General features: G+C 45.9%; 1 protein-coding gene across 1 annotated transcript in view; it reads left to right on the forward strand.

The window, feature by feature from the left end:
- The window catches only part of LOC131591634 (F-BAR domain only protein 2-like), a 354200-nt gene that overhangs the window by 127561 nt on the left and 201942 nt on the right, over positions 1–24697 (forward strand). The window contains exons 4-5 of the mRNA XM_058862533.1: positions 2164–2305; positions 2391–2543. Of these exons, the coding sequence (XP_058718516.1) occupies positions 2164–2305; positions 2391–2543 (295 nt within the window). The remainder of the gene's footprint in view (positions 1–2163; positions 2306–2390; positions 2544–24697) is intronic.

Here is a 24697-nt window from a genome sequence, read left to right on the forward strand (position 1 = left end):
GTTCCAGTGCTCTGCTACTCTTAATGGAAAGAAGTTCTTCCTCATGTTGAGGTAGAACTTGTGTTTTAGTTTATGGCCATTGCTCCTTGCCCTGTCACTGGGAACCACTGAAATGAGTCTGGCACTATCCTCTTGGCACCTGCCTTTGAGATATTTATATGTATTGATGAGACACCCTCTCAGTCTTCTCTAGACTCAACTGGCCCAGCTCCTTCAGTCTCTCCTAAGACTGATGCTTGAGATCCCTCATCATCTTTGTGGCCTCCACTGGACCCTCTCCAGTAGTTCCTTGTCTTTCTTGTACTGAGGAGCCCGAGCCCAGAACTGGGCACAGTACTCCAGGTGTGGCCTCACTAGGGCTGAGTAGAGGGGCAGGATCACCTCCCTCTCACCCTGCTGGCCACACTCTTCCCAATGCACCCCATGATACCATTTTTCCTTTTGGCCGCAAGGGCACACTGCCAGCTCATGGTCAATTTGTCATCCAACAAGACTCCCACATCCTTCTTCACAAAGCTGCTCTCTAGTAGGTCAGCCCTTGACCTATACTGGTACTTGAGGTTATCCCTCTTCAGGTGCAGGACCCTACACTTGTCCTTGTTTAACCTCATTAGGTTTCTCTCCATCCAACTCTCCAGCCTATCAAGGTCTTGCTGAATGGCAGCCCAGCCTTCAGGTGTATCAGCCACTCCTCTCAGTTTGGTATCATCAGCAAACTTGCTGAGGGTACATTCTATCCCTTTGTCCAGGTCCTTGATAAACAAATTGAATAAAACTGGACCCAGTATTTATCCTTGGGGAATGCCACTGACTACAGGCCTTCAACTGGGTTCTACTCTGCTGATCACAACACTCTGAGCTCTTCCATTCAGCCAGTTCTTGATCCACTTCACTGTCTATTCATCTAACTTACAAGGATGTTATGGGAGACAGTGTTAAAAGCCTTGCTGAAGTCAAGGTAGACAATATCTACTGCTCTCCCCTCATCAGCCCATTCTGCCATGTCATTATAGAAGGCTGTCAGATTGGTCAAGCATGATTTCCTCTCGGTGAATCCACACTGACTACTTCTGATGGCTTTCTTTTTTTCTACATGCTTGGAGATGACCTCCAGAATTATCTGTTCTATAACCTTTCTAGGGATGGAGGGGAGGCTGACTGGCCAGTAGTTTCCCAGGTCCTCCTTCTTGCCCCTTTTGAAAATGGGAGTAACATTGGGCTTCCTCCAGTCATCGGGCACTTCTTCCATTCTCCATGATTTTTCAAAGATGATGGAGAGTGGCAGAGCAAAAACATCTGCCAGCTCCCTCATCAGCCATGGGTTCACCCCATCAAGGCCCATAGATTTATGGCTGTTAAGCCTGCTTAGCCGATCTCTAACCCAACCCTCTATAACCAGGGGGAAGTCTTCCTTTCTCCAGCCATCTTTTACCTCCAAGGTCTGGGATTCCTGAGGACCATTCTCGGCAGTAAAGACTGAGGCAGAGGCATTCAGTAATTCTGCCTTCTCTGTGTCTTCCATTGCCAGGACACCCATCTAATTCAGCAGCAGACCCACATTTTCCATAATCTTCCTTTTGCTGCTGATGTTCCTGTAGAAGCCTTTGTTGTTGTTGATATCCCTTACCAGACTCAATTCCAAGTGAGCATTGGCCTTTTTCATTGCATCCCTGCATACCCTGATGATATTCCTATAGTCCTTCCATGTGGTCCATCCCTTTTTCCACATCCCATAAAGTTCTTTCTCCCATTTGAAATTTGCTAGAAGTTCCCTGCTCATCCATGCAGGTCTCCTGCCCCTTTTGCCTGACTTCCTGCTCATGGGGATACACTGCTCTCATGCTTGGAGCAAGTGGTACTTAAATATTGACCAGTTCTCTTGGACTCCCTTCTTCTCTAGAGCCCTATCCCATGCAAATCCTTGAAGCAGGTCCCTGAAGAGGTGGAGGGTAGCTCTCCTGAAAGTCAGGGTTTTAGTCCTGCTTACTGCTTTGCTTCCTCCACACAGGATCCTGAGTTCCACCATCTCATGATTGCTACAGCCAAGTCTGCCACCAACTTTGATGTCTTCAACCAGTCCCTCCTAGTTAGTACAAGTCCAGATGTTAGCATAAATCCAGATGAGCATTAAATTTTTTATTATTTTTTGTCCTCTCAATCTAGGACATTTGCACCAGTTTGGGATGTTTTCAAAACCTCAACAGAAAAACTGGCAAGCTGTCACTTGGACCTCATGCGGAGATTACAAGAGCTAATAAAACAAGTTCATAAGTATGGAGATGAACAAATCAAAACTTATAAAAAGGTTCTTAATTATTTTTCTTATGCATGACCAATGACTTGTTAATGTTAAAATGGTTTGTTTTTGACAAGTATGTGATATTTGGCAGACTAAAGAAGATGTTTCAGGAACATTAGAAGCAGTGCAAGATATTCAAAGTATCACTCAGGCCTTACAGAAATCAAAGGAAAACTACAATGCAAAGTTTGTTGAACAAGAGCGTTTGAAAAAGGAAGGAGCAACACAGAGAGAAGTTGATAAGGTAGTTTCGTGACATCTTAGATAAATTTACTGTGTTGTCAATCTGAAGCATTCATCTTGTACTAATGAAATGCTCAAAAAGGACTAAAAGTGGTTATGGCTACGTCATAATATGCATGATGCTTTGAATACCTGGATATGTTTTGTTTACACTTCCTTATCTGTTCTAACTGCACTGCAGTTTTAATTCTTTATTTTGTAATTACCTGCATTATATGACAATTTTGTTCAGTGGCCTTTACAGAAATTGTATGTTTCAGCTTCTATTATGTTTTTGGATGCATTTTATTAAGTAAATATGCAAACATTCAATGCCTTTGTTAATGAATTAACGAGTAGGAAGTTTTGTGTTGTCTCTTCAAGTGAGATAAAGCAGCTCATTATAGAGTATTTGAAATCTGTTTCATTGGGAAGAAAAACAAGTTAACATTACTTTCAGTGATAATTTAACAGGTTCCAGTAACATGGACCAAAACCCCAAGGGATTGCATTTAGTACTCTCCTTGGGTCATGGGGGAGCTTGATCCATTTATAGAATCACAACATGTTTATGGTTGGAACGGACCTTAGAGAAGATTTGGGTGTCCCACCCCTGGAAGTGTTCAAGGCCAGGTTGGATGGAGCTTTGAGCAATCTGGCCTAGTGGAAGGTGTTCCTGACCATGGCAGGCATGTTGGAACTGGATGATCTTTAAGGTCCCTTCCAACCCAAACCATTCTATGACCTCTGGAGGTCATCTTGTCCAATCCCCCTGCCCAGGCAGGATCACCTAGAGCCTGCTGCCCTGGACCGCGACTAGATGACTTTTGAAAATCTCCAAGGATAGAGGTTCCATAATCTCCCTGGACAAACCGTTCCAGTGCTCGGTCACCCTTACAGTAAAAAAAATGTTTCCTGATGTTCAGGTGGAAGCTCCTGTGTGTCATTCTGTGCCCATTGCCACATGTCCTGTCACTGAGCACCACTGAAAAGAGCCTGTCTCTCCTCTTTGCATTCTCCCTTCAGGTATTTACATGCATTGGCAAGATCTCCCCAGAGCCTTCTCTTCTCCAGGCTGAATGGCCCCAGCTCTCTCAGCTTTTCCTCATGAGAGAGATGCTCCAGTCCCTTGATTATCTTTTTGGTCTGTTGCTGAATCTCTCGTCATAGTAGAGATGGACAATGACACCTGTTTCTTCTTCCATCATAGCCCCATCTTTATTGCACACAGCTTATATTTATATGGTTATCAGAAGGCACCGTGCTTAATTCCAATTGGTTAGGAACTCAGTTCATTGGTTGGTAATGGTGAGTGTATGTCAATCAAAACTTTTCTCTCTAACAATGTTTACATACTTTTTCTACTGATTCTCATGGAACATATCCCTTGTTACAGGTGCACTTGTTTTTCTCTCCAAGAATAGTTTGTTATGTTAACAAACTTTTCATTCTCAAGATGTTTTTGCATGGGAACTTATCAGGCTAGTTTCTAGCTATACTTAGCTGAAGTAACAAAGCCTGAACCATGATTTTACAAGGCCTTTCTTTTGTAAGGTGTTACCTATATGTGACACTCTCTAGTATGTCCATGTCTCTCTTTAAGTACATTATAATAGCAAGAGGAGGTCTAAAGAAAACATTGAGCTGATACTTGTTGAAGATGGTCATCTGACTAATAGGGATGGAGAAAAAGTGGAGGTATTCAGTGCTTCCTACACCCCCCAATCTTTAATAATACTGATGGGTGACTGGGCAGCCCAAGATCTGAGTCAGAGGACCATGACTGTGGGAACAGTGCCTTTCCATTTGTGGACACTGAAATTGTGAGGGATCAGCTGGATCAGCTGAATGTTCGTAAATCCACAGTGCCTGATGGAATTAATTTCAGAAGGAGTTAGTGGATGTTACAGCAGAACCCCTCTCCATCATCTACCAAAGGTCTGTGGAGTCTGAGGAGGTGCCCACTCACCAGAAGCTAGTCAACATTATTCCAATTTACAAAAAAAATAAGGCGGGGGGGGGGGGGGGGGGGGGAGGGGGGAGGCGAGTGGAGTGGGTCCAGGCCGAGTCAGGCCGGTTCCCCCAGCTTGGCTGCAGTTTCTGCCACTGCTGAGTTTTATCAGAGACTGCCGAGTAAAAAGAGAGGAAGCCATTGACCTGCAGTGTGCTGAGATAGTGGCCACACTCTCCCAGAACAGCCATGAGAAGTTATCTTCCATCGCAGACAGCTCCAGCTGCTGCTCTGGCAGAGACACCATCTACAAAGCCTGGGCAAGATTTTAACTCTTTCATTACCCAGATGACACTTGCAGATTAATCCTTTTTCCAGAGAGAGAGAGAGTGTTCAACATGTAAAGAGACCCCATAAACTATCAAAGACAGTGAAGAAAAGAATTAAGCCTCAGTGGGGGTAAAGAAAGAAGGAGATTCTTTAATAAGCTGGAAATTTTTCTGTTTAAGACTATGGAGATGGACAGTAGGGTTCTGAAAAAACTCCTTTAATTCATGAAAGAGTATATTGGGAGGAATTGAGTGTTTCAAAGTGTGGATTTTGATCAAATGGTGAAGTGGTTGTGATACTCTAAAATACTGGAACAGAGGGGGAGAAGTAATAGTTGAAGATTTGTGGCCTTTAAGAGGCAAAGAGGAAACTTCTGTTTCCAGAGAGGCTCACAAAAACAGATGAAGAGAACTTTTGCCTTTGAATAACTCATCCTTAAAAATGACATTCCTAGACTCATTTGACCCATAACACACCTCAGAGTGATGTGAAATTGGAGGAGTGAACTGATGACAAGATTTCTGGGCAGCTGGCATCAGAGAAATAGAAAGCTATGAAAGAAATAGTTTTCTTGTGAAAAACTCCATGAATTAGCAGAAAAAAGACTTTTTTTCCTCTGCAAAGACTGATGAGAAGACTCTAGCAAGAATTGGGACTGTTTTAACCACCAAAGGGTTTTTTTGTCTCTATGTTGTCATGTAAACAAAGAAATGGTTAAGTAGTTGGGAGAAAAAAAGTTTCTGGAAGTTTTATTCTGGTTTCTTATTCTTGTAGTTTTTGTTAATAAACTTTCTTTGTTCCTGTTGTGGTTTTAAATTAGTAACAAAAAAATTACTTATTTCTTGCTGTGAGATATGGATTAAAATAAGAGCAAAACAGGCTTAAAACTTAAAAGGAATAAAGACAGTTTATTAACAAACTATAATAATAAGAATACCAGAATAAACTTTCAGAAAACTCTTTTACTTCCTACTACTTGACCATTTCTTTGTACACATAACAACATAGAGACAAAAAATTTTAGAATTTTGGTGGTCAAAACCAGTCCTAATTTCTAGAGTCTTTTCATCAGTCTTTGTAGAGAAACAGAAGTCTCTTTCTGCTAATTTATGGAGTTTTTAGAGTTTACTCCTCCCATTGTACACTTCTCTGAAGTGTGCATGGGTCAAATGAGTCCAGAGATGCTATTTTTAAGGATAAGTTATTCAAAAGTAGAAGTCTTTTTCATCTGTTTCTGTGAGCCTTCCTGGAAAACAGCCATCTTCTTGCCCTCTCAAGGCTTCAAAATTTTCACTTTATTCATTTCCAGCAACTCACAGTATCACAACCACTCTCTCTTTTCTCTAAAGTCCACACTTTGAATACTCTATTCCTCCCATACTCTAGTCATGAATTAAAGGAGTCTTTAAACTACTAATGTCCATCTCCATAGCTGTAACAGAAAGACATTTCAGCAACAAGCATCTTCTTTCTCTCTCTTTCTTATTTAAACTTAACTCTTTTCTTCACTGTTTTTGGTCGTTTTATGATGTCTTACATGTTGATTGTCTCTCTTTCTCTGTCTTTTCTTAGAAAAAGGAGTAATCTGTTTGTTTATCTAGGTAGTAAAAGAATTAAAAGTTTTAGAAAAGCTGCAAAAGTTCATGGTGTCAGGTTTCAGTCCAGCAGCAGAAACTGAAAACCAAGCTCGGCTGACGGGCTCTGCTTCCCCCCCCCCGCTTCCCTGTGGCCTCGTTCCAGCCTGGGAGCGGGGGGGAAAGCCAAGACAGAGCTTGTTACCTGATCAGCAGTCGGAAATCAAAGAGAGCGAGACAGCTCGGAATGTACCTCTTAAGGAAGTGTTTACAAGTTGAATTCACTTTTTAATGGTCAGAACGGCTGTCAATTCTTGGAAATGACTGATAATTGGTCTGGAGGAAAAACTCCCATCAGCCACCAGTAGCTTTAACTACCCCTCTCTCTGATCTGTCTTAAAGGTGAAGCTACCCCATGACAGTTCCTTTTAAGTTTTAAGCCTGTTTTGCTCTTGTTCTAATCCATATCTCACAGCAAGAAATAAGTAAGTTTTCTAGTGATTTTTGTTTTTTAGTCATTGCTTTAAAACCACGACACAGACTTAAAACTTTAAAGGAACAAAGAAAGTTTATTAACAAAACTACAAGAATAAGAAACCAGAATAAAACTTCCAGAACTCCTTTTTCCCCGCTACCCAACCATTCTCTTGTTCACATGACAACATAGAGACAAAAAACCTTGGTGGTTAAAACAGTCCCAACTTTGCTATAGTCTCTTCATCAGTCTTTGTAGAGAAAAAGTTGTTCTCTTCTGCTAATCTATGGAGTTTTTCACAAGAAAACCATTTTCTCTTGGCTTTCTATTTCTCTGATGCCAGCCGCCCAGAAAACTCTCTCATCAGTTGTCTCCTCCCATTTCACATCACTCTGAGGTGTGTTATGGGTCATAGGTCAAGGGGTGTCGTTTTAAGGATGAGTTATTCAAAGGCAAAAGTTCTCTTCATCTGTCTCTGTGAGCATCTCTGGAAACAAAAGTTTCCTCTTTTCTTCTTAAAGGCCACAAATTTTCAACAACTCTCACTTCTCCGTTTCTGTTCCAGCATCACATAAGATCACAACTACTTCACCATTTGCTTAAATCCACACTTTGAAATACTCTATTCCCCCCAAAATACTCTTTCATGAATTAAAGGAGTTTTTCAGAACACTATTGTCCATCTCTGTAGTTTTAGCAAAAGAATATTTCAGCTTATTAAAGCATCTCCTTATTTCCCTCTCCATCTGAAGCTTAATTCCTTTCTTCACTGTCTTTGACAGTTTATGTTGTCTCTTTACCTGTTGATCACTTTCTCTCTTCTTCTCTCTCTCTGGAAAAAAAAAGGATTAATCTGCAAGTCTCAGCTGGGTAGTGAAAGAGTTAAAATCTTGCCCAGGTTTTGTAGATGGTTCTGTGATCTCTGCCAGAGCAGTGGCTGGAGTTGTCTGCAATGGAAGATTTTTTTCATGGCTGCTCTGAAAAGTGTAGTCACTGTGTCAGCCCGCCGCAGGTCAACGGCTTTCTCTCTCCTTACTCGGCAGTCTCTGGTGAAACTCAGCAGCGTCAAAAACTGCAGCCGAGCCAGGGACCGACCTGGCCCGTCCGGAGTCCGGGAGAAGCCCTGCAGGCCCCATCTCCCGTCCGGGAGCCACAGCAGGCCCAGCCCAAGATTTCACTCTTGTGGCTTGCTAAATGGCAGCATGTTTCACATTTGTGAATAACCTGGGTGATGGCCTCCATGGTCAGGTTCACCCCTCAATTATGAGCCCATCTATATGTTGCATCCCTTCCTAGATGTCCTGATGTTTCATGGGCTCATTGGGATATAAATAGCTCACCCTTTCACTCCCAGTCTAAGTCTACCTGACCTATTCCAATCTTGGAAGCCTTATCTACCTGTTTATTGTTCTGATGTTCTTCAGTGGCATGACTTTTGGGCACTTGAGCATCTACATGACATACCTTCAGAGCCATGTCTACCTGTGTAGCGATGCCCTGCCACAATGCAGCAGCCCAGATGGGTTTACTTTTGCACTGCCAATTGGTCTTCTTCCACTGCTGCAGCCACCCCCATGGGGAATTAGCCACCATCCAGGAGTCAGTATAGAGTACAAAGCACTTTTGTCATTCAGCAATCTCTAAGGCTAGCTGGATGGCTTTCACTTCTGCAAACTGACCCCACACAGCAGTTTTCCACCTCAAATGGTTTCCTACTATGACAGAATTCATCAGTAAATAGAACATAACCTCTTTTGTCTTCCAATAATTTGTTATATGGTAGTTCTTCTTGGACACTAACCACCTCCTCAGGCAATGCTCCAAAATTTCTGCCTTCTGGCCAGTACATTATCCCTTCCAGGATTCCTGGGCTATTGGGTTTTCCCAGTCAAGCTTGCTGCATGATCAATGCTACTCACTTACTCCATGTAGTGCTGGTTGCATGATGTGCCAGGGGGATGTTTCCTTTGTGTAGCATGGGCAGTCAAAGTGCCAAGAAGAGACATGCTTCTGTCCCAACAATTTCTGAGGTGGCTTGAACTCCCTCATAGGCTGCTAATATCTCTTTTTCAGTTGAAGTGCACTGGGATTCTGATCCTTAAAACCTCTGCTCCAAAACCTTAGTGATTGACCTCAGGTTTTTCCTGATGTTCTTTGCCAGAGGCTCCAGGTGAGGGCCTTCTCCTCAGCTTCAGTGTAGAGTATATTTTGCATGGCTGGTCCTGTCCAAACAGGCCCAAGAGCTACCACACAAGCTATTTCCTGTTCGATCTGCTCAAAGGTCTGTAGTTGCTCAAAGCCCCACTCAAAATGGTTCTTCTTCCATGTCACTCGATAGAGGGTGCTCACAAGCTGGCTATAACCTGGAATTGCATTCTCCAGTACTCCACAAAGCCTAGGAAAGCTTGTGTTTCCTCCATTTTAGCTGGTGGAGACCTAGTTGCTATCTTGTTAACCACATCCATATGGATGTGACAATGTCCATCCCGACATTTTATTCCCTAAAACTGGATCTCCTATGCAGGTCCCTTGACCTTGCTTCTTGTTATGGTGAAACCAGCTTTCGGAAGAATCTGAATTATTCTTTTTCCATTCTCAAACACTTCTGATTTGTTGCCCCACACAATGATGTCACTGATGTATTGCAGATGTTTAGGGGCATCACCATGTTTCAGTGCAGTCTGCATCAGGTCATGGCAAATGGTTGGGCTGTATTTCCATCCTTGGGGCAGTCACTTCCAGGTGTATTTGACACCCCTCCAAGTGAAAGAAAACTGGCCTGCATTCTGCTGACAGAGGGGTTGAGAAAAATGCATTAGCAATATCAATTGTGGCACCATTTGGCTGCCTTTGACTCCAGTTCATACTGAAGTTCCAACATGTCCAGTATGACAGCACTCAGGTAGCGTTACTTTGTTCGGGCCATGATAGTCTATTGTTAGTCTCCATTCTCCATTAGACTTTCCCACTGGACATATGGGGCTATTAAAAGGCAAGTGAGTCTTCCTGATCCCTCCTTGGCTCTCCAGTTGATGGATCAGCTCATGGATGGGGAGCCAGGGAGTCTCAGTTGGTGCAATATTTCTGGTGCACTGGTCTGGTAGCAATTGGCAGCTGCTATTCTTCTGTTTGCAACAATCCCACAATGAAGAGATCTTCTGAGAGGCCTGGCAGGGTAGATAACTGTTTGATCTTGTCTGTATTTATAGTAGCTACACCAAAATTCCATTGATACCCCTTTGGATCCTTGAATTACCCTCTCCTGAGGTAGTTGATGTCAGATACAAGGGGCCTCTGGGCCAGTCACAGTGGGGTGCTTTTTCCATTTGTCCCCTGTTAAATTCCCCTCAGCCTCCAATACAGACAACTTCTGGCATCCCCCTGTCACTCCAGAGATCCAGATGGGTTCTACACTCCAGTGCCTTGATGGCATCAGTGTGCACTGTGCACCAGTATGTTGTCTTTTGGAGCCCTAAAATCAAGAACCAAATAAGGTTAGGTGATAAAATGCAATTACCATTTTAATGAAGGTCCCCACAGGTGCACAACATGCCAAAAATGTGCAGAAGATGCGCACGTGACATAGGGCACGTACAGTTTTATAAGTTTAGCAAATTAGCATAATTTACAAGAATCTTGAATTAGAAACACAAATGATAAAGTAATTCCCCCTCTTGGTTTGACCCCTTCTGAAGCCCTCTTTCCTTGCTAGTTCTTTATGGGAAAGTGTCTTGGGAAGGTGTCTTGTCCTTGATTGCCATAAGAAGTGAGATTAGAACTGGCCTTCAGGAATTTGTTTGTCTAATAGGAAAAGTACTAAGGTTAGGAAACTATATAACTATATAACAGTGTACAGAGCTATGAATATATATGAAGAATATATAAAAAGCAAAAATCATTTTGGCATCAGTATCTACTAAAACATTATACTTCTGTGGATCTGATGTGCCAGGCCATAGAATCCACACAGTCCAGTATGCCTGGTGATCCCTTTTCTCCTCCTGGCTGAAGACAGGGACCCTCTATTCCTGTTCCTGGTCAGAGTATTCACTGACCCTTGTAGTGTCAGACTGGAAGTCTCCTCACCAGGTTCGAAGGAGGTCATTTCAGTTCTTTTATGTCTGGGAGATTGTTGATTGCCTTTTTGTCTCTCTGGGGCAATTGCACTGAAAGCCTTCTTGGGTGATCACTTTTCAACAGCTCTCTTCATTCTCAGTTCATGGACATGTGCTTCCAGCTTTAAAGTAGGTCCACCATCCTATTTCCTCATGTCCTGTCGTTCTATTAGGAACGGCTGGGAAGAAACGACACAGACTCTCTTGGAGTCGATCAGGATAATTTCTCTCAGTTTATTGCTTCAGGTCTTTTTTATAGAGCGATACGTGGAAAGTACAGAAAGGAAACTCTTATTGGTTAGCAAACTACTACATCACCATCATTGGTCAGTGGGGCACACCACCCCCTGACCTTCTCCTGCAAAGAAAACAAGGAACAGAAAAACAGCACCTGCAAGGCTGTTTTCTGTCTCTGAGGATTGTTTTGAATCCTCCTTATGAATTTCCCAGGCCACCTTCTCAGGCAAGACTGAGAAGCTATGCGGCCTGCAACTTCTACAGCTCTCTGTTTCAGAGTTAGCATCCATAATTCACCCTTTTTGGTTTTTTAAAAAATAAACGCAGTGTTTGTAGTGTCCTGATGGGCCCTTGCAGGAAAGAGAACAAACACAGCACAAGAGGTTTCTTTTACCAGAACTTTGAATGGATGCTGATTTAGAATTTTGGCTTATGTTTTTGATGTTTAAGGATTGTTTTCTTTGCAAGGATTTGATGGTTGACTCTAATACAACTAGTTCAGTGAACTAACACACACAGCAAATAAAACATCGTTAGTCTGCTTGAAATTGACAGTCTAACTTGTCGACAGGTAAGAATGTTCACTCTCTGCTTGTAGAAGGACCATCTGAGTGATGATCGGTATCTTGATCATCATCTGAGGGTCGCCTGTTGGCTGCTTTCTGCCTTTGGTGTCGCAGATCAGGGCGAACGCACCTTGCAGGTTTCCACCGTACCCCAGCATCTGTGGAAACGCATGCATACCCACGACCCCAAGCAATGAGCTCACACGGGCCTTGCCACTTGTTAGTGGTTAAGTCTCTCACCCAAACTTTCGCTCGAGGCAGGTGCACCTCGCCTGAGGACTGCAATGAAAGAAAATGATTCAAAATGACAGGGTTATCCGAATTCTTTTGCACTGTGAGATGATTGATTGTATACAAAGCTTTCTCCAGCCGGCTGTGTGGAGTTTCTCCAATCATCCCCGTTTTTTGTTTTTCTAGAACACGCTTTAGGGTACCATGAGCGCGTTCGACAATAGCCTGCCCAGTGGGAGAATGTGGGATACCGAATATGTGTGAAACTCCCCATAACTGTAAAAACCGCCGTGTCTTCTGTGAGGCGTAGGCAGGACCATTGTCTGTTTTCACAGAAGAAGGTATGCCCAAGACTGCAAATGCAATTTTCCAATGGGCAATAACATCACGACCTTTTTCCCTGGTGCGAGCAGATGCCCACATAGCAGATGAGAAGGTGTCAACAGACACATGCACATACTTAAGTCTGCCAAATTCAGCAATGTGAGTAACATCTGTCTGCCAAAGCTGCAGGGCTTTTAACCCTCTGGGGTTCACCCCCGCTGGCAGAGGTGCAGCAAGTCCATGACAGTCAGCGCAAGAACTGACAATGTCACGAGCTTCAGTCAGTGTTAAGTGAAACTGTTTTTGCAAAGTATGTGCACTTTGGTGGAAAAAATCATGCAATGCCTTAGCTTGCGCAATTTTGTCAGGCTGAGGTGCTACCCATGCAGGGTTAGCTAACCTATCAGCCCTGGCATTACCTTCTGCTATGAAACCTGGTAGATTGGTATGACTCCGAATATGCAGGATGTAATATGGGTGAACTCGAGCTTGGATTACACACCACAAAGACTTCAGCAGCCGAAATAGATGCTCATTGTCAACTTCTTTCAGGAGCACACAATCTAAACGCTTGGCGAGATCTGCTACATAAGCAGAATCAGTAACTAAATTCAGTGGTACCTGAGAAAACCACTGGAATGCCATGGTTGCGGCCCTTAGTTCGACTAACTGGGCTGAACCTGACTCATGGCCTTCCAGCACTTGCCATTCAGATTCGTCCTTCCATGTAACAATGGCTTTTCCCGTCCTTCCTGAACCGTCAGTGAAAATGGTGGGTCCTTGCACCGGCACCCGACTACTTTTTTGCCGAAAGAACAATTCAGCTGACCCTGCTAATTGCAACAGTTTGTGGCTGGGCAGATGATAAGCAATCTGCCCTGAAAAGTTTTGCAGCGCACTCTGTAAGGAGGCACTGTTGGTCAGACTCCATTCAAATTCCTCCCGCCGTATTGGGAGGATAATTTTTCCAGGGTCAGCTGCCATTAACTGCAAACACCACTGACGGCATTTAATTATCAATTGAGCAACCAATTCAAATAATGTGGGGGCCGTCTTTTTCGGTTGATGGGGCAGAAAGACCCATTCCAAAATGTGCAAAGGATCAGACCATTGTTCACTCCATTGGCCAATGATACCTGTAGGATGAGACTCTGGACAAGTAATAAAAACAGTGATATCAATAGATGGATCCACACGGTAAACCTGCCGAGCAGAAACAGCCTGTTGAACATCTTCCAGCGCTCGCTGCGCTTCAGGAGTCAGCTCCCGAGGGGAGTTCAGATCAGGGTCCCCCTTCAAAAGATTGAACAATGGGGACAACTGTGCTGTGGTCAGCCCCAAGTAAGGACGCAACCACGTGATGATACCCATCAATTTTCGGGCATCATTCAGAGTCTTGATAGAATCCATGAATTGCACCTCTTGATGGCAAATGGTTTGATCTAAGATTTTGACTCCTAGGTATTTCCAAGGAGGATGCTGCTGAACCTTTTCCGGAGCTACTTGCAGGCCATAAGAACGCAGAGCTCCGAACAGCTGGGGCTGTATCCTCAGCAGTTCATCCTGGGTGGATGCTGCCACCAGGATGTCATCCATGTAATGATAACAATAAGCTTCAGGGAACTGCTCACGGACTCCAGATAAGGCCTGAGCTACATACCACTGACAAATAGTCGGGCTGTTCTTGCAGCCCTGTGGCAAAACTTTCCATTGATACCTCTGCACGGGTTCAGCATTGTTGATCGTAGGTACTGTGAAAGCAAACTTGCATTTGTCATCAGGATGCAATGGAATAGTAAAAAAAACAATCCTTTAAATCAAGGATCAGGATTTTCCACCCCATAGGAAACATGGTAGGTGATGGCATGCCAGGCTGCAGTGCCCCCATGCTTTCCATGACTGCATTGATCTTGCGGAGATCCTACAACAATCTCCACTTCCCAGATTTTTTCCTGACAACAAAAACGGGACTGTTCCAGGGACTAGTGGAAGGCTCAATGTGTCCCTGCTGTAACTGTTCTTGGACTAATTCACAAAGGGCAACCAACTTCTCTTTTGCCAGGGGCCACTGGTTTTCCCAGATGGGTTTGGTCACCAGCCACCGTAAAGGCAGCGTGGAAAGCTGTGTGCCCTTCGTCACAGTGGCCCCTATCAAAAATGTGTCCCAATCCGCACCCCCCATGCTGCCAAGACATCCCACCCCCAGAGGTTAAGTGGAGCTGCAGTGACATAAGGCCAGACCGTAGCTGTTTGCCCCTCTGGGTTTTTGATCAGCACGGGCCGCTGGCTCACAAATGTCTGCATGGTACCTCCCAGTCCCTCAATGGCCGAACCCATAGGAGTCAAGGGCCAGGACGGAGGCCACGCAGAGAAGGAGACGATCGTCACATCTGCCCCGGTGTCAATGAGACCTCGAAGCTGAATTTGAGGCGGGCTGGCAGTTGGCAGACTCAGGGTACATGTCATTTGAAGCCGCTGAGTGGAGATACAGGCAGACCAAAGGACTTGGGGTAGTCCAGTAGATCCAAAGCCACCATCCCCACGGGTCCGGTCAACAGTCCTAGGAACACAGGACTTAAAAGGCACAAGTTGAGCAATGCGAGTTTTTTCAGGGATGGTAACAGGGGGGGAAGGAGTAGAAACCAGGGCACAAATCTGTCCCATAAAGTCAGCATCAATGACTCCCGGGTGTACAAAAATTCCTTGTAGGGTCGCACTAGATCTTCCCACAAGCAGTGCACTCAAACCGTGACCCAGAGGACCAAAAGCATCCAGGGGAACCTTATATAAATGACCAGAATCTAATGTAACTGTTGTCGCCGTGTATACATCCACTCCTGCCGCCCCTTGGGTGCTGCCTCTAAGCTGGCTGAGTAGGCCTGTGGGGGGGCTGTGCCCTGGGAACTCACTTGTGTCAGAGCGCAGTTCCCCTGTGTGCTCTTGTACACGTTTCCCGAATCCATCAAAAGCTGACCATTGGCATGATATGTAGATCTACATTGATCAGCAAAATGACCTGGCTTGTGACATCTAGCACACAAGAACTTTCCCTTTCCTTTTTTATTCTGCTGCACCTGCCGAGCCTTGCCCTGAGCATCCTTTTGCTTCCGGGAACCACCCTGGCAGCCTGGTTGTTTTGATGCTAGAGCAGCTGCCAGAGCAGACATTTTGTGCCCCACAGAGCCCACTTTGGCACAGGCTTGGACCATCTCTGGTATCGAGGGGTCTCCTGGAAGAGCCTCTATGATATTCCTACAATCTTCATTAGCATTATCCCTTGCTAGTTGTTTACACAAGAGCTGTCTCAGGTTATCATCTTCAACCTGTTTCTCTAAGGCTGCTGCAATTTTTTCAACAAATGGCAAGAAGGGTTCCTTTAAACTCTGAGTGATTGTCACATATCGTGCCCTGGGAGCAGCTGTTTCTATAGTCTTCAGCAATGCTCCAATACCAATTTTTTGCCCTTGCTCAAGGACTCTAGGGTCCCAACAGGCCTGGAGATCAGGATTGGAAAACTCGCCCGCACCTGTAAGGGCCTCTATTCTGACCCCATGTCTGGGATCATGCGCAGGCAGACGCGTATTCCCGTCTGCAGCCCTCTGAGCCATCTGTCTCCAATTATCTTCAAAAACTTTAAACTGCACAGGCTGGAACAAGACTTGAGCCAGGTGCCTAATATCAAATGGAGCAAGCAGATCAGTGTCTATCACCCTAATGATCTGCATAACCTTGGGAGATCCGAGCCCGTACTGTGCTACCTTACTCTGTATATCCTGTACTACCTTCCATGCCATCACATCATGCCTGTCGGTCTGTCCCGTATTCGGGGCAGCCTTAAACACAAGGAAAGGCTTGGGCCGCCCCTTGGGGTGCGCCTTCGACTTCCCGTTCCAGCCGGACCCATTCATCAGAAGCCGAAGCGGCTTCCGGTCCTCCCTCTGTCTCCCCCACCCCAGCACCCATGGTGTTAAAAATCCCGGTCCCATGTGTTCCCAGCCTCTCGAGCAACTCCCAATCCCCCATTTCCAAAGCTCACTGTTTCACCACGTCCCAAAAACACCCTCAATGCTACGGATACGTGGTCACCGGACGGGGTGGGGATGGCCCGAGATGGTCCCAGGGTGGGCTTGCAGCTGGGCCGTTCTGGGCACCAGAGGAGGTGGGTGGGCTGGCTGCTTCAGGCGGTGTAGATTGTAGCTCAAAAACCAAAGCAGGTACGGCAGCAGGACAGCTGCAGCAGGCCCGGGAAAGGGGCGGCGCCGGCACAGGCATGGGCCCCGCGGAGGGCAGCGGGGGGGCAGGAGCATCCCCCGCGGCCGCTTGTGGCGGTGCTCGCAGCGCCGGTAAAGGCACCGCGGAGGGCGCAGGCGGAGGCGGGCGGTCTCCATTTTTATGCCGCCTCTCTGTTGGCAAAGTTTGCACCCTCAACTCCGCGGGCAACGAATACTTGAGCTCTCCTGGAGAGGGAGATTTCTGGCACACAGGCTGCTTCCCCCCCCGGCCAAAGTCCTCTGAGGACCCGAGACGAGGGAGCGCTACGCTGCTCATCCACGGTCTCATCCCCCAGTCTCTCATCTTGTACAAAGGAGGCACTCCTGGCATCTAAGCCTTCCATCCTGGCCTCACTGTCCTCAGACTGGCACCGTTCCAGCGCTTTAAAGAGCGCGCCCCAGGTGGCTGCCAGGCTGCACACGCTGGTATCCCCTTCAGTTAATTCAGACCATAAACGGTCCCCCACCGACAGCCAAATCTCGAGATCAAAGGCATTATCGACAGTCACAGTAAAACCTTGCACTTTTACCCACTGGAACAAAGCGCGCATAGCATCTTCAGAAATACTGAGTCCCATGCATGGCAAGGCGTCCTGCCACGCAAAGTAGACAAGCTGTTCATTAGCTGAATTGCAGTTTCCCATTGTGGGAACTGTCTATCTTGACAGCTCGCGAATGCAGTGGTGCAGACGCTATGGCTTAGACCCAGGACTTTAAGCTCTGCTTCGTCAAGATAAGCCGTTCCAAGCACGCTCACTGGCAGGGCTCCACTATCCTGTTGGTTTAAAAACCCAGCTCCCTCCAGGGGACCCCAGGAGATTCTCACTTACCCCTCTGTGGGGGGAAGCGGCTGGTTTGTTGTTCGCTGGCTGCACTGACCCTCAGGGGTTCAGCAGATGCACATCACGTCAGCGGACACCAGATGTCGTTCTATTAGGAACAGCTGGGAAGAAACGACACAGACTCTCTTGGAGTCGATCAGGATAATTTCTCTCAGTTTATTGCTTCAGGTCTTTTTTATAGAGTGATACGTGGAAAGTACAGAAAGGAAACTCTTATTGGTTAGCAAACTACTACATCACCATCATTGGTCAGTGGGGCACACCACCCCCTGACCTTCTCCTGCAAAGAAAACAAGGAACAGAAAAACAGCACCTGCAAGGCTGTTTTCTGTCTCTGAGGATTGTTTTGAATCCTCCTTATGAATTTCCCAGGCCACCTTCTCAGGCAAGACTGAGAAGCTATGCGGCCTGCAACTTCTACAGCTCTCTGTTTCAGAGTTAGCATCCATAATGTCCTCCCCCTGGTCACACAGAAAGAGCCAGAGTTCACCATATGGCCTGCGCTTGAGGCTTCCTTTCCCTCTGGCCAGGGCAGGAGACGACTGATTTCTTGAGATGCCCCGACAGCTGAGGTGATTGCCCAGGGGGATGAGGAAGGACAGAGATTTTCTTCAAAGTTTTGGAGCCATGAAGACTCTCTGCAGCTGGTGTATTTGTTTCTGGGTAACATTGTTGCCAAGCTGCTAGAATATGATGCTGTGGCACTTTGAATCACCTTCCTCCACATGGCCATTGTGCAAGGGACATCCTTTGGATCTTTAGAGACATTAAATTTTTTAGATCACTACAGATGACTTCCAGCACTGCTAATTCTCTCAAGTACTAAATACCTTCATCTGCAATGGTCCACTTTCCTAGGGAGTTCACAAGATCTTCCTTAAATTAATATTTTTCCCTCATGCTTAAGAGGAGCCATCTCCAGAGACTTCAAATTACTGCCTCCTTTACAATTCTGCTCTCAATTCCCCAGTCTCTAGCAAGGGACCCCAACTGTTTGGCTTCATGACCTTCCAGTTGCTGACTGTCAGCCCCATTATCCCAGCACTGAAGCAGCTAGGCAGAAATCCACTCACCTGGCTGGCAGCTGTTATCTTGCTGTATGTCTCAAAGTTCTGATGAGGTCAGGGACTGAGTAACCATTGTTTCCTGTTTGAATTGTCTCATGCCTTTCTTCAGTTTCTTTGTTAAAGGACCAGCTTTGTGATCAGACCCTTCCTTTCCTCATTATTTTCCTTCTTCTTCTTCCTCCCTGTCTTCCTCCTCCTCCCCTTTCCTAATCAATATGGACCTCTCCCTGTCCACCTTTTCTTTTTCATTACTGCAGCAATTACTGTAGTTGCTGTGGTTTGAGTCCCTGTCTCAGCTATAGTGTCCTCAAATGCAGTTTTGGTTCCTGCCTCAACTACAATTCTCTCAGAATACTGAGCTGTGGCTCCATAGGCACAGGCCAGGCCCCAGTACAGGGTGAGAAGCTGCTGGTTTTCATTGGGGTAGGCAAGGCACCCTTCCATCAGTTTGCCAGGGTTCATTGCCTGTTCAGGTGTAAAGTCTCAGGTAATGGGAGGTGATAACTGCCCTAAGAAACTTCTCAAATCCTTCCACACACACTGCCACCCAGGAACTGGATGCTTCAGGACACATTTCAGTATTGCCTCACTGAAGAGTCATCTCTTACACCAGGGAGACACTAGATTCCACCAACATTGTAATATGCCAACAATGTTTATTAGTAGTATCAAACAGATAATGTAAGGGTGAACAAGGACCTCTGGAGTCTGCATAATAAAACCATCCACATCTGTCCCAGGTAGGGAGAGGGAGATGTATTCCCACATCTTTTTCACAAGACAGTTCCCACAGCACAACAAGGCCATCAATGCCAGAGCAAAGCACAGAGACATTGTCTGTATTAACATGTTCCCAAACTCAGCAAAATAAAGAGATAAGTGGTGCAGCTGACAAACTCCATGTCCCACACAGGAGCTTGTTATTCAATAACTACTATTTACTATAGCATGCAATATATATATATATATATATATAACTGCCTTTGTCTCACCCTACATTGGATGTGTCAGGAAAATTAATCCACAAACACCAGAGGTTTATGTCCAAAAAGGAGACAGAGGAGTCCTTTTACTTTATTCGAATAAAGGGAGAGGCCATGGGGCATTCCCCTGGGGTCTCTCAAATTTTTGGAGGGCGCAGCCTCCTTTTTATCCTAATTCCCGGACGCTTGTCCCTTCTCTCTTTCCTCATAGGCTGAGGTACTTGAGAGGTACAGGCTTCCCGGAACGCCTGATACCTGGGATACCTTCCCCCCCCACACACATAATCCCTTCTTAATTCTTAACTTCTGTGGAATTCATGGTACTCTTTCAGTGCCTCTTTGATCTTTTAGTGGAATCCATCCCATTGTTTCTGTTGTCTCTCACTGATAGCTGCATCTTATCAGCAGACCCACAGCTTGTTTGTAAAGACAAACCCATCATTCTTCTCAGATGCCACAATGACTGTGGTGGGTTGACCTTGGCTGGATGCCTACAGTTTGTAGGTCAAAATAAGGATGGGGGAGATCACTCATCAATTACAGTCACAGACAAAACAGACTCGACTTGGGGAAATTAACTGAATTTATTACCAGTCAAATCAGAGTAGGATAATGAGAAGTAAAACAATTTCTAAAAACACCTTTTCCCCACTTGGCTTAATTCCTGATTCTCTCCCTCCTCCCCACCAGTGGCACAGTGGGATAAGGAAAGGAGGTTATAGTCTATTATGTGTTGTTTCTGCTGCTGCTTCTTCCTCAGGGAGAAGATTCCTCCCCCTGCTTCAGTGTGATGTCCCTCTCACAGGAGACAGTCCTCAATGGACTCCTTCCCACAGGCTGCAGGTTTTCATGAACTGCTCCAACATAGGTCACTTTCTATGGTGTGCGGTCCATCAGGAACAGGCTGCTCCAGCATGAGTCCCCCATGGGGCCACAGGTCCTGTGAGGAGCCTGCTTCAGTGTGGGCTTCCCACAGGATGACAGCCACCTTCAAGCATCCACCTGCTCTGGCATGAGTCTCCTCTGCAGGTGGATCTCTGCTCCTTTGTGAACCTCCATGGGCTGCAGGGACACAGCTGCTTCACCATGGTCTGCACCACAGGCTGCAGGGGAATCTTTGCTCTGGTGCCTGGAACACCTTCTCCCACTCCTCCACTGACCTCGTTGTCTGCAGAGCTGTTCCTCTCACATATTATCACTCAGCTCTTCTCTGGCTGCAATTACTTCTGTGGCATAACTTTTTTTTCCTTCTTAAATATGTTACCCCAGAGGCATTGCTACCATCTTTTATTGGCTTGGCCTTGGCCAGTGGGGGGGTCTGTCTTGGAGCTGGCTGGCATTGGCTCTGTCAGACATGGGGGAAGCTTCCAGCAGCTTCTCACAGAAGCCACTCCTGTAGCCCCCTCACTACCAAAACCTTGCCATGCAAACCTAATACTCCCTCGCAGCATCCTTCTGGAGAAGTTGTCCAACTGTGGGAAGAGCAGGTTCATGATGCACTGAGTGAAGAACTGTCGGAAGGGCAGGGTTCAAGGGTTGCAGTGAATGATGCTACATCTGGCTGGTGACCGGTCACTAGCAGAGTTCCTCAGGGCTCAATTCTAGGGCCAGTTTTATTCAATATATTTATCAATAATGTGCAGGCAGGAGGTGAATGCACCATTAGTAGGTTTGCTGATGATACCAAACTGAGAAGTGCTGTTGACTCTTGAGGGACAAGAGGCCTTGCAGAGGGATCTGGATAGATTAAAGCATTGTGCTATGATTAATGGAATGAAATATAACAAGTCAAAATTCCAGATTCTGCACCTGAGACAAACACCAGTCAAAAGTATAAATTGGGAGAGGAGTGGCTGGATAGCAACCTTGCAGAAAGGGATCTAGGGGTGCTGATTGGAAGCAGGCTCAGTATGAGTCAGCAGTGAGCCCAGGCAGCCAAGAGGGCAAACTGTTCTTGGGTGCATCAAACACAATAGAACCAGCCAGTCAAGAGGTGATTATCCCACTGTATTCAGTGCTGGTGTGGCCCCACCATTTAAGAAGAATGTGAAGGTCCTTTAATGCATTCAGAGGAGAGCAACCAAGCTGATGAAAGGGCTGGAAGGCATGCCCTGTGAGGAGTGACTGAGGACTCTGGGTTTGTCTAGTTTGAAGAAAAGTAGGCTACGGGATGACCTCATAGCTCTCTGCAGCTCCCTGAAGAGGGGAGGTGGAGAGGGAGGTACTGAGCTCTTCTCCCTGGGATCCAGTTACAGTATTCATGGTAATGGTTCACAGCTGTGCCAGGGGAAGTTCAGACTGGACCTAAGGAAGCATTTTTTTTACCGAGAGGGTGGTCAAACAGTGGAACGGGCTTCCTAGAGAGGTGGCCCATGCCCCAAGCCTGTCTAAGAGGCATTTGGACAATGCCGTTAATATCATGCTGTAACTTTTCATCAGCCCTGAAGTGGTCAGGCATTTTAATTAGATGAGTGTTTTATGTTCCTTCCAATTGAATTGTTCTATCCTATTCTATTGAGGAGCCCAGAACTGGACACAAGACTCAGGTGTGGCCTCACCTCCCTCGATTTGGTGGCAACATTGTAACTTTTCCCAGTTTTCATGAAATGAAGTAGTAGAGGAAACAGGTTCTCTTTCCCTGTCTCTAATGAGATCTTCTCTTTTTCATAGAATCATTAAAGTTGGAAAAGACCTTTAATATCATCAAGTCCAACCATCAACCTAGCACCACCACCATGTTCACCATGTTCTAAAATACCATATCCACATATTTTTGAACACTTCCAGGGATGATAAAGCTACAATTTCCCTGGGCAGCTTTTTCCAATGCTTTAAAACCCTTTCAGTGAAAAAAAAATTTTTAATATCCAATCTAAATCTCCCCTGGTGGAACCTGAGTGTTTCCTCTCATCCTGCCACTTGTTACCTGGGAGAAGAGACTGACCCCTACCTCGCTACAACCTTCTTTCAGGTAGTCATAGAGAGCGATAAGGTCCCCCTGAGTCTCCTTTTCTCTAGGCTGAGCCCACCAAGCTCCCTCAGCTTCTGCTCATCAGACTTGTACTCCAGACTATTCCCCAGCTCTGTTGTCTTCTCTGGACATGCTCCAGCACTTCATTGTCTTTCTTGCACTGAAGGGCCCAAAACTGAACACAGTACTTGAGGTATGGCCTCACCAATGCCACGTACAGGAGGACAATCACTTCCCTCGGCCTGCTGGCCACACTATTGCTGATAGAAGCCAGAATGCCATTGGCCTTCTTGGACACCTGGTCACACACTGGCTCATATTCAGTCACTGTCAACCAGCACTGCCAAGTGCTTTTCCACTGGGCCACTTTCCAGCTACTCTTCCCCTAGCCTATAGTGCTTCAGGGGGTTGTTGTGACCCAAGGGCAAGACCTGGCACTTGGCCTTGTTGAACCTCATACCCTTGGCCTCAGCCCATCAATTCAGCCTGTCCAGATCCCTCTGTAGAGCCTTCTTACCCTCCAGAAGATCAACACTCCTGCCTGACTTGGTGTTACCTGTGAACTTACTGAGGGTGCACTTGATCCCTTCCTCCAGGTCATTGATGAAGCTATTAAACAGGGCTGGCTCCAATGACTGAGCCCTGGGGAACACCACTAGTGACCGACTGCCAACTGGATGTAGCACTATTCACCACCACTCTCCAGGCCTGGCCAACCAGACAGTTTTTTATTGAGCTGAGATTACACCTATCCACACCATATGCACCCAATTTCTCCAGGAGAATGATGTGGGAAACAGTGTCAAAGGCTTTACTGAAGTCCAGGCAGACAACATTCACAGCCTTTCTCTCATCCACTAAGTGGGTCACCTGGTCATAGAAGGAGATCAGGTTGGTCAAGCAGGTCCTGCCTTTCATAAACCCATTCTGGCTGGGCCTCATTCCATGGTTGATCTGAACATGCCGTATGATGGTCTGCTCCATGACCTTTCCTGACATCAAGGTCAGGCTGACAGGCCAGCACTTCCCTGGATCCTTCTTCCAAAACTCCTTATAGATTGACATCACATTTGCTAACTCACAGTCACCTGGAACCTCCCTGGTTGACCAGGACTGAATGATTGACTAAATGATTGAAAGTGACTTGGTGAGCTCTTCTGCCAACTCCCTCAGTACCCTTGAGTGGATCCCATCTGGCTCCATAGACTTGTGGGTGTCTAAATGTGTCTTGGTTCTAGAAGACAGGTGTCTGCTAGGGAGAGCAGGAGCTTCCCTTGGGATGAAAGAATGTAGACCCCCCTCCCTCCGAATTATTATAATTTTGAAATCAAGGGGCTTTCAGGCAGAGATCTGGGGATAGGGATAACAGTTCTTTACTAGTATAACCAGGCAAACAAACAACAATAACTACAGCATTAACAAGAAAACAGAACCAGGGGCCCCGGGACAGCCTTCTCGGCTGAGACAGGATGGAGGAGAAGCTTTGTTTTCACAAACCCCCTCGGGCGGGCAGTCCCGGTGCTCCTGCGGGGCTCTGAGGAACACTCAGCTGGAACAGCAGGGATGAGCTGAGATCCTGGGCTGGTGGATTGTCGTTCTAATTAGGAACGGCAGAAAGAACGACACGGACTCTCAAGGGAGTCAGAACAGGAGAGAATCTCTAGTTTATTGCTACAGTCATGTTATATAGACTAGTTTGTCGAAAGTACAGAAAGGAAACTCTTATTGGTTAGTAAAGTGCTACATTACCATCATTGGTCAGTGGGGTTCACCACCCCCTGACTTTCTCCTGCAAGGAAAACACGGGAACAGACAAACAGCACCTGCAGGCTGTTTTCTGTCTTTGAGGATTGTTTTGAATCCTCCCATGAAATTCCCAGGCTAGCTTCTCAGGCAGGTCTGGCAAGCCATGGGGCCTGCAGCTTGCTCTAAAGCTAGCCTCCACAATTCACCCTTTTGGTTTAGGAAAAAAATAAAAAATGTACAGTGTTTGTAACATCCTGCTGGGCCCTGCAGGAGGGAGAACAAACACGGCACAAGTGGTTTCTTTTACTAGATATTGGAATGGATATTAATTTGGAGTTTTGGTTTATGATGATGTTTAAAGATTGTTTTCCTTGCAAGGATCTGACAGTTGAGTCAAATATCCTTAACTCAGTGAACTAATACAAAACATTGTTAGTCTGTTCAAACTGACAGTCTAACTTGTCAATATAGTAGTTTAAAAGAACACTAAAGT

Source organism: Poecile atricapillus, chromosome W (genome assembly GCF_030490865.1).
Source record: "Poecile atricapillus isolate bPoeAtr1 chromosome W, bPoeAtr1.hap1, whole genome shotgun sequence".
Taxonomy (NCBI): Eukaryota; Metazoa; Chordata; class Aves; order Passeriformes; family Paridae; genus Poecile; species Poecile atricapillus.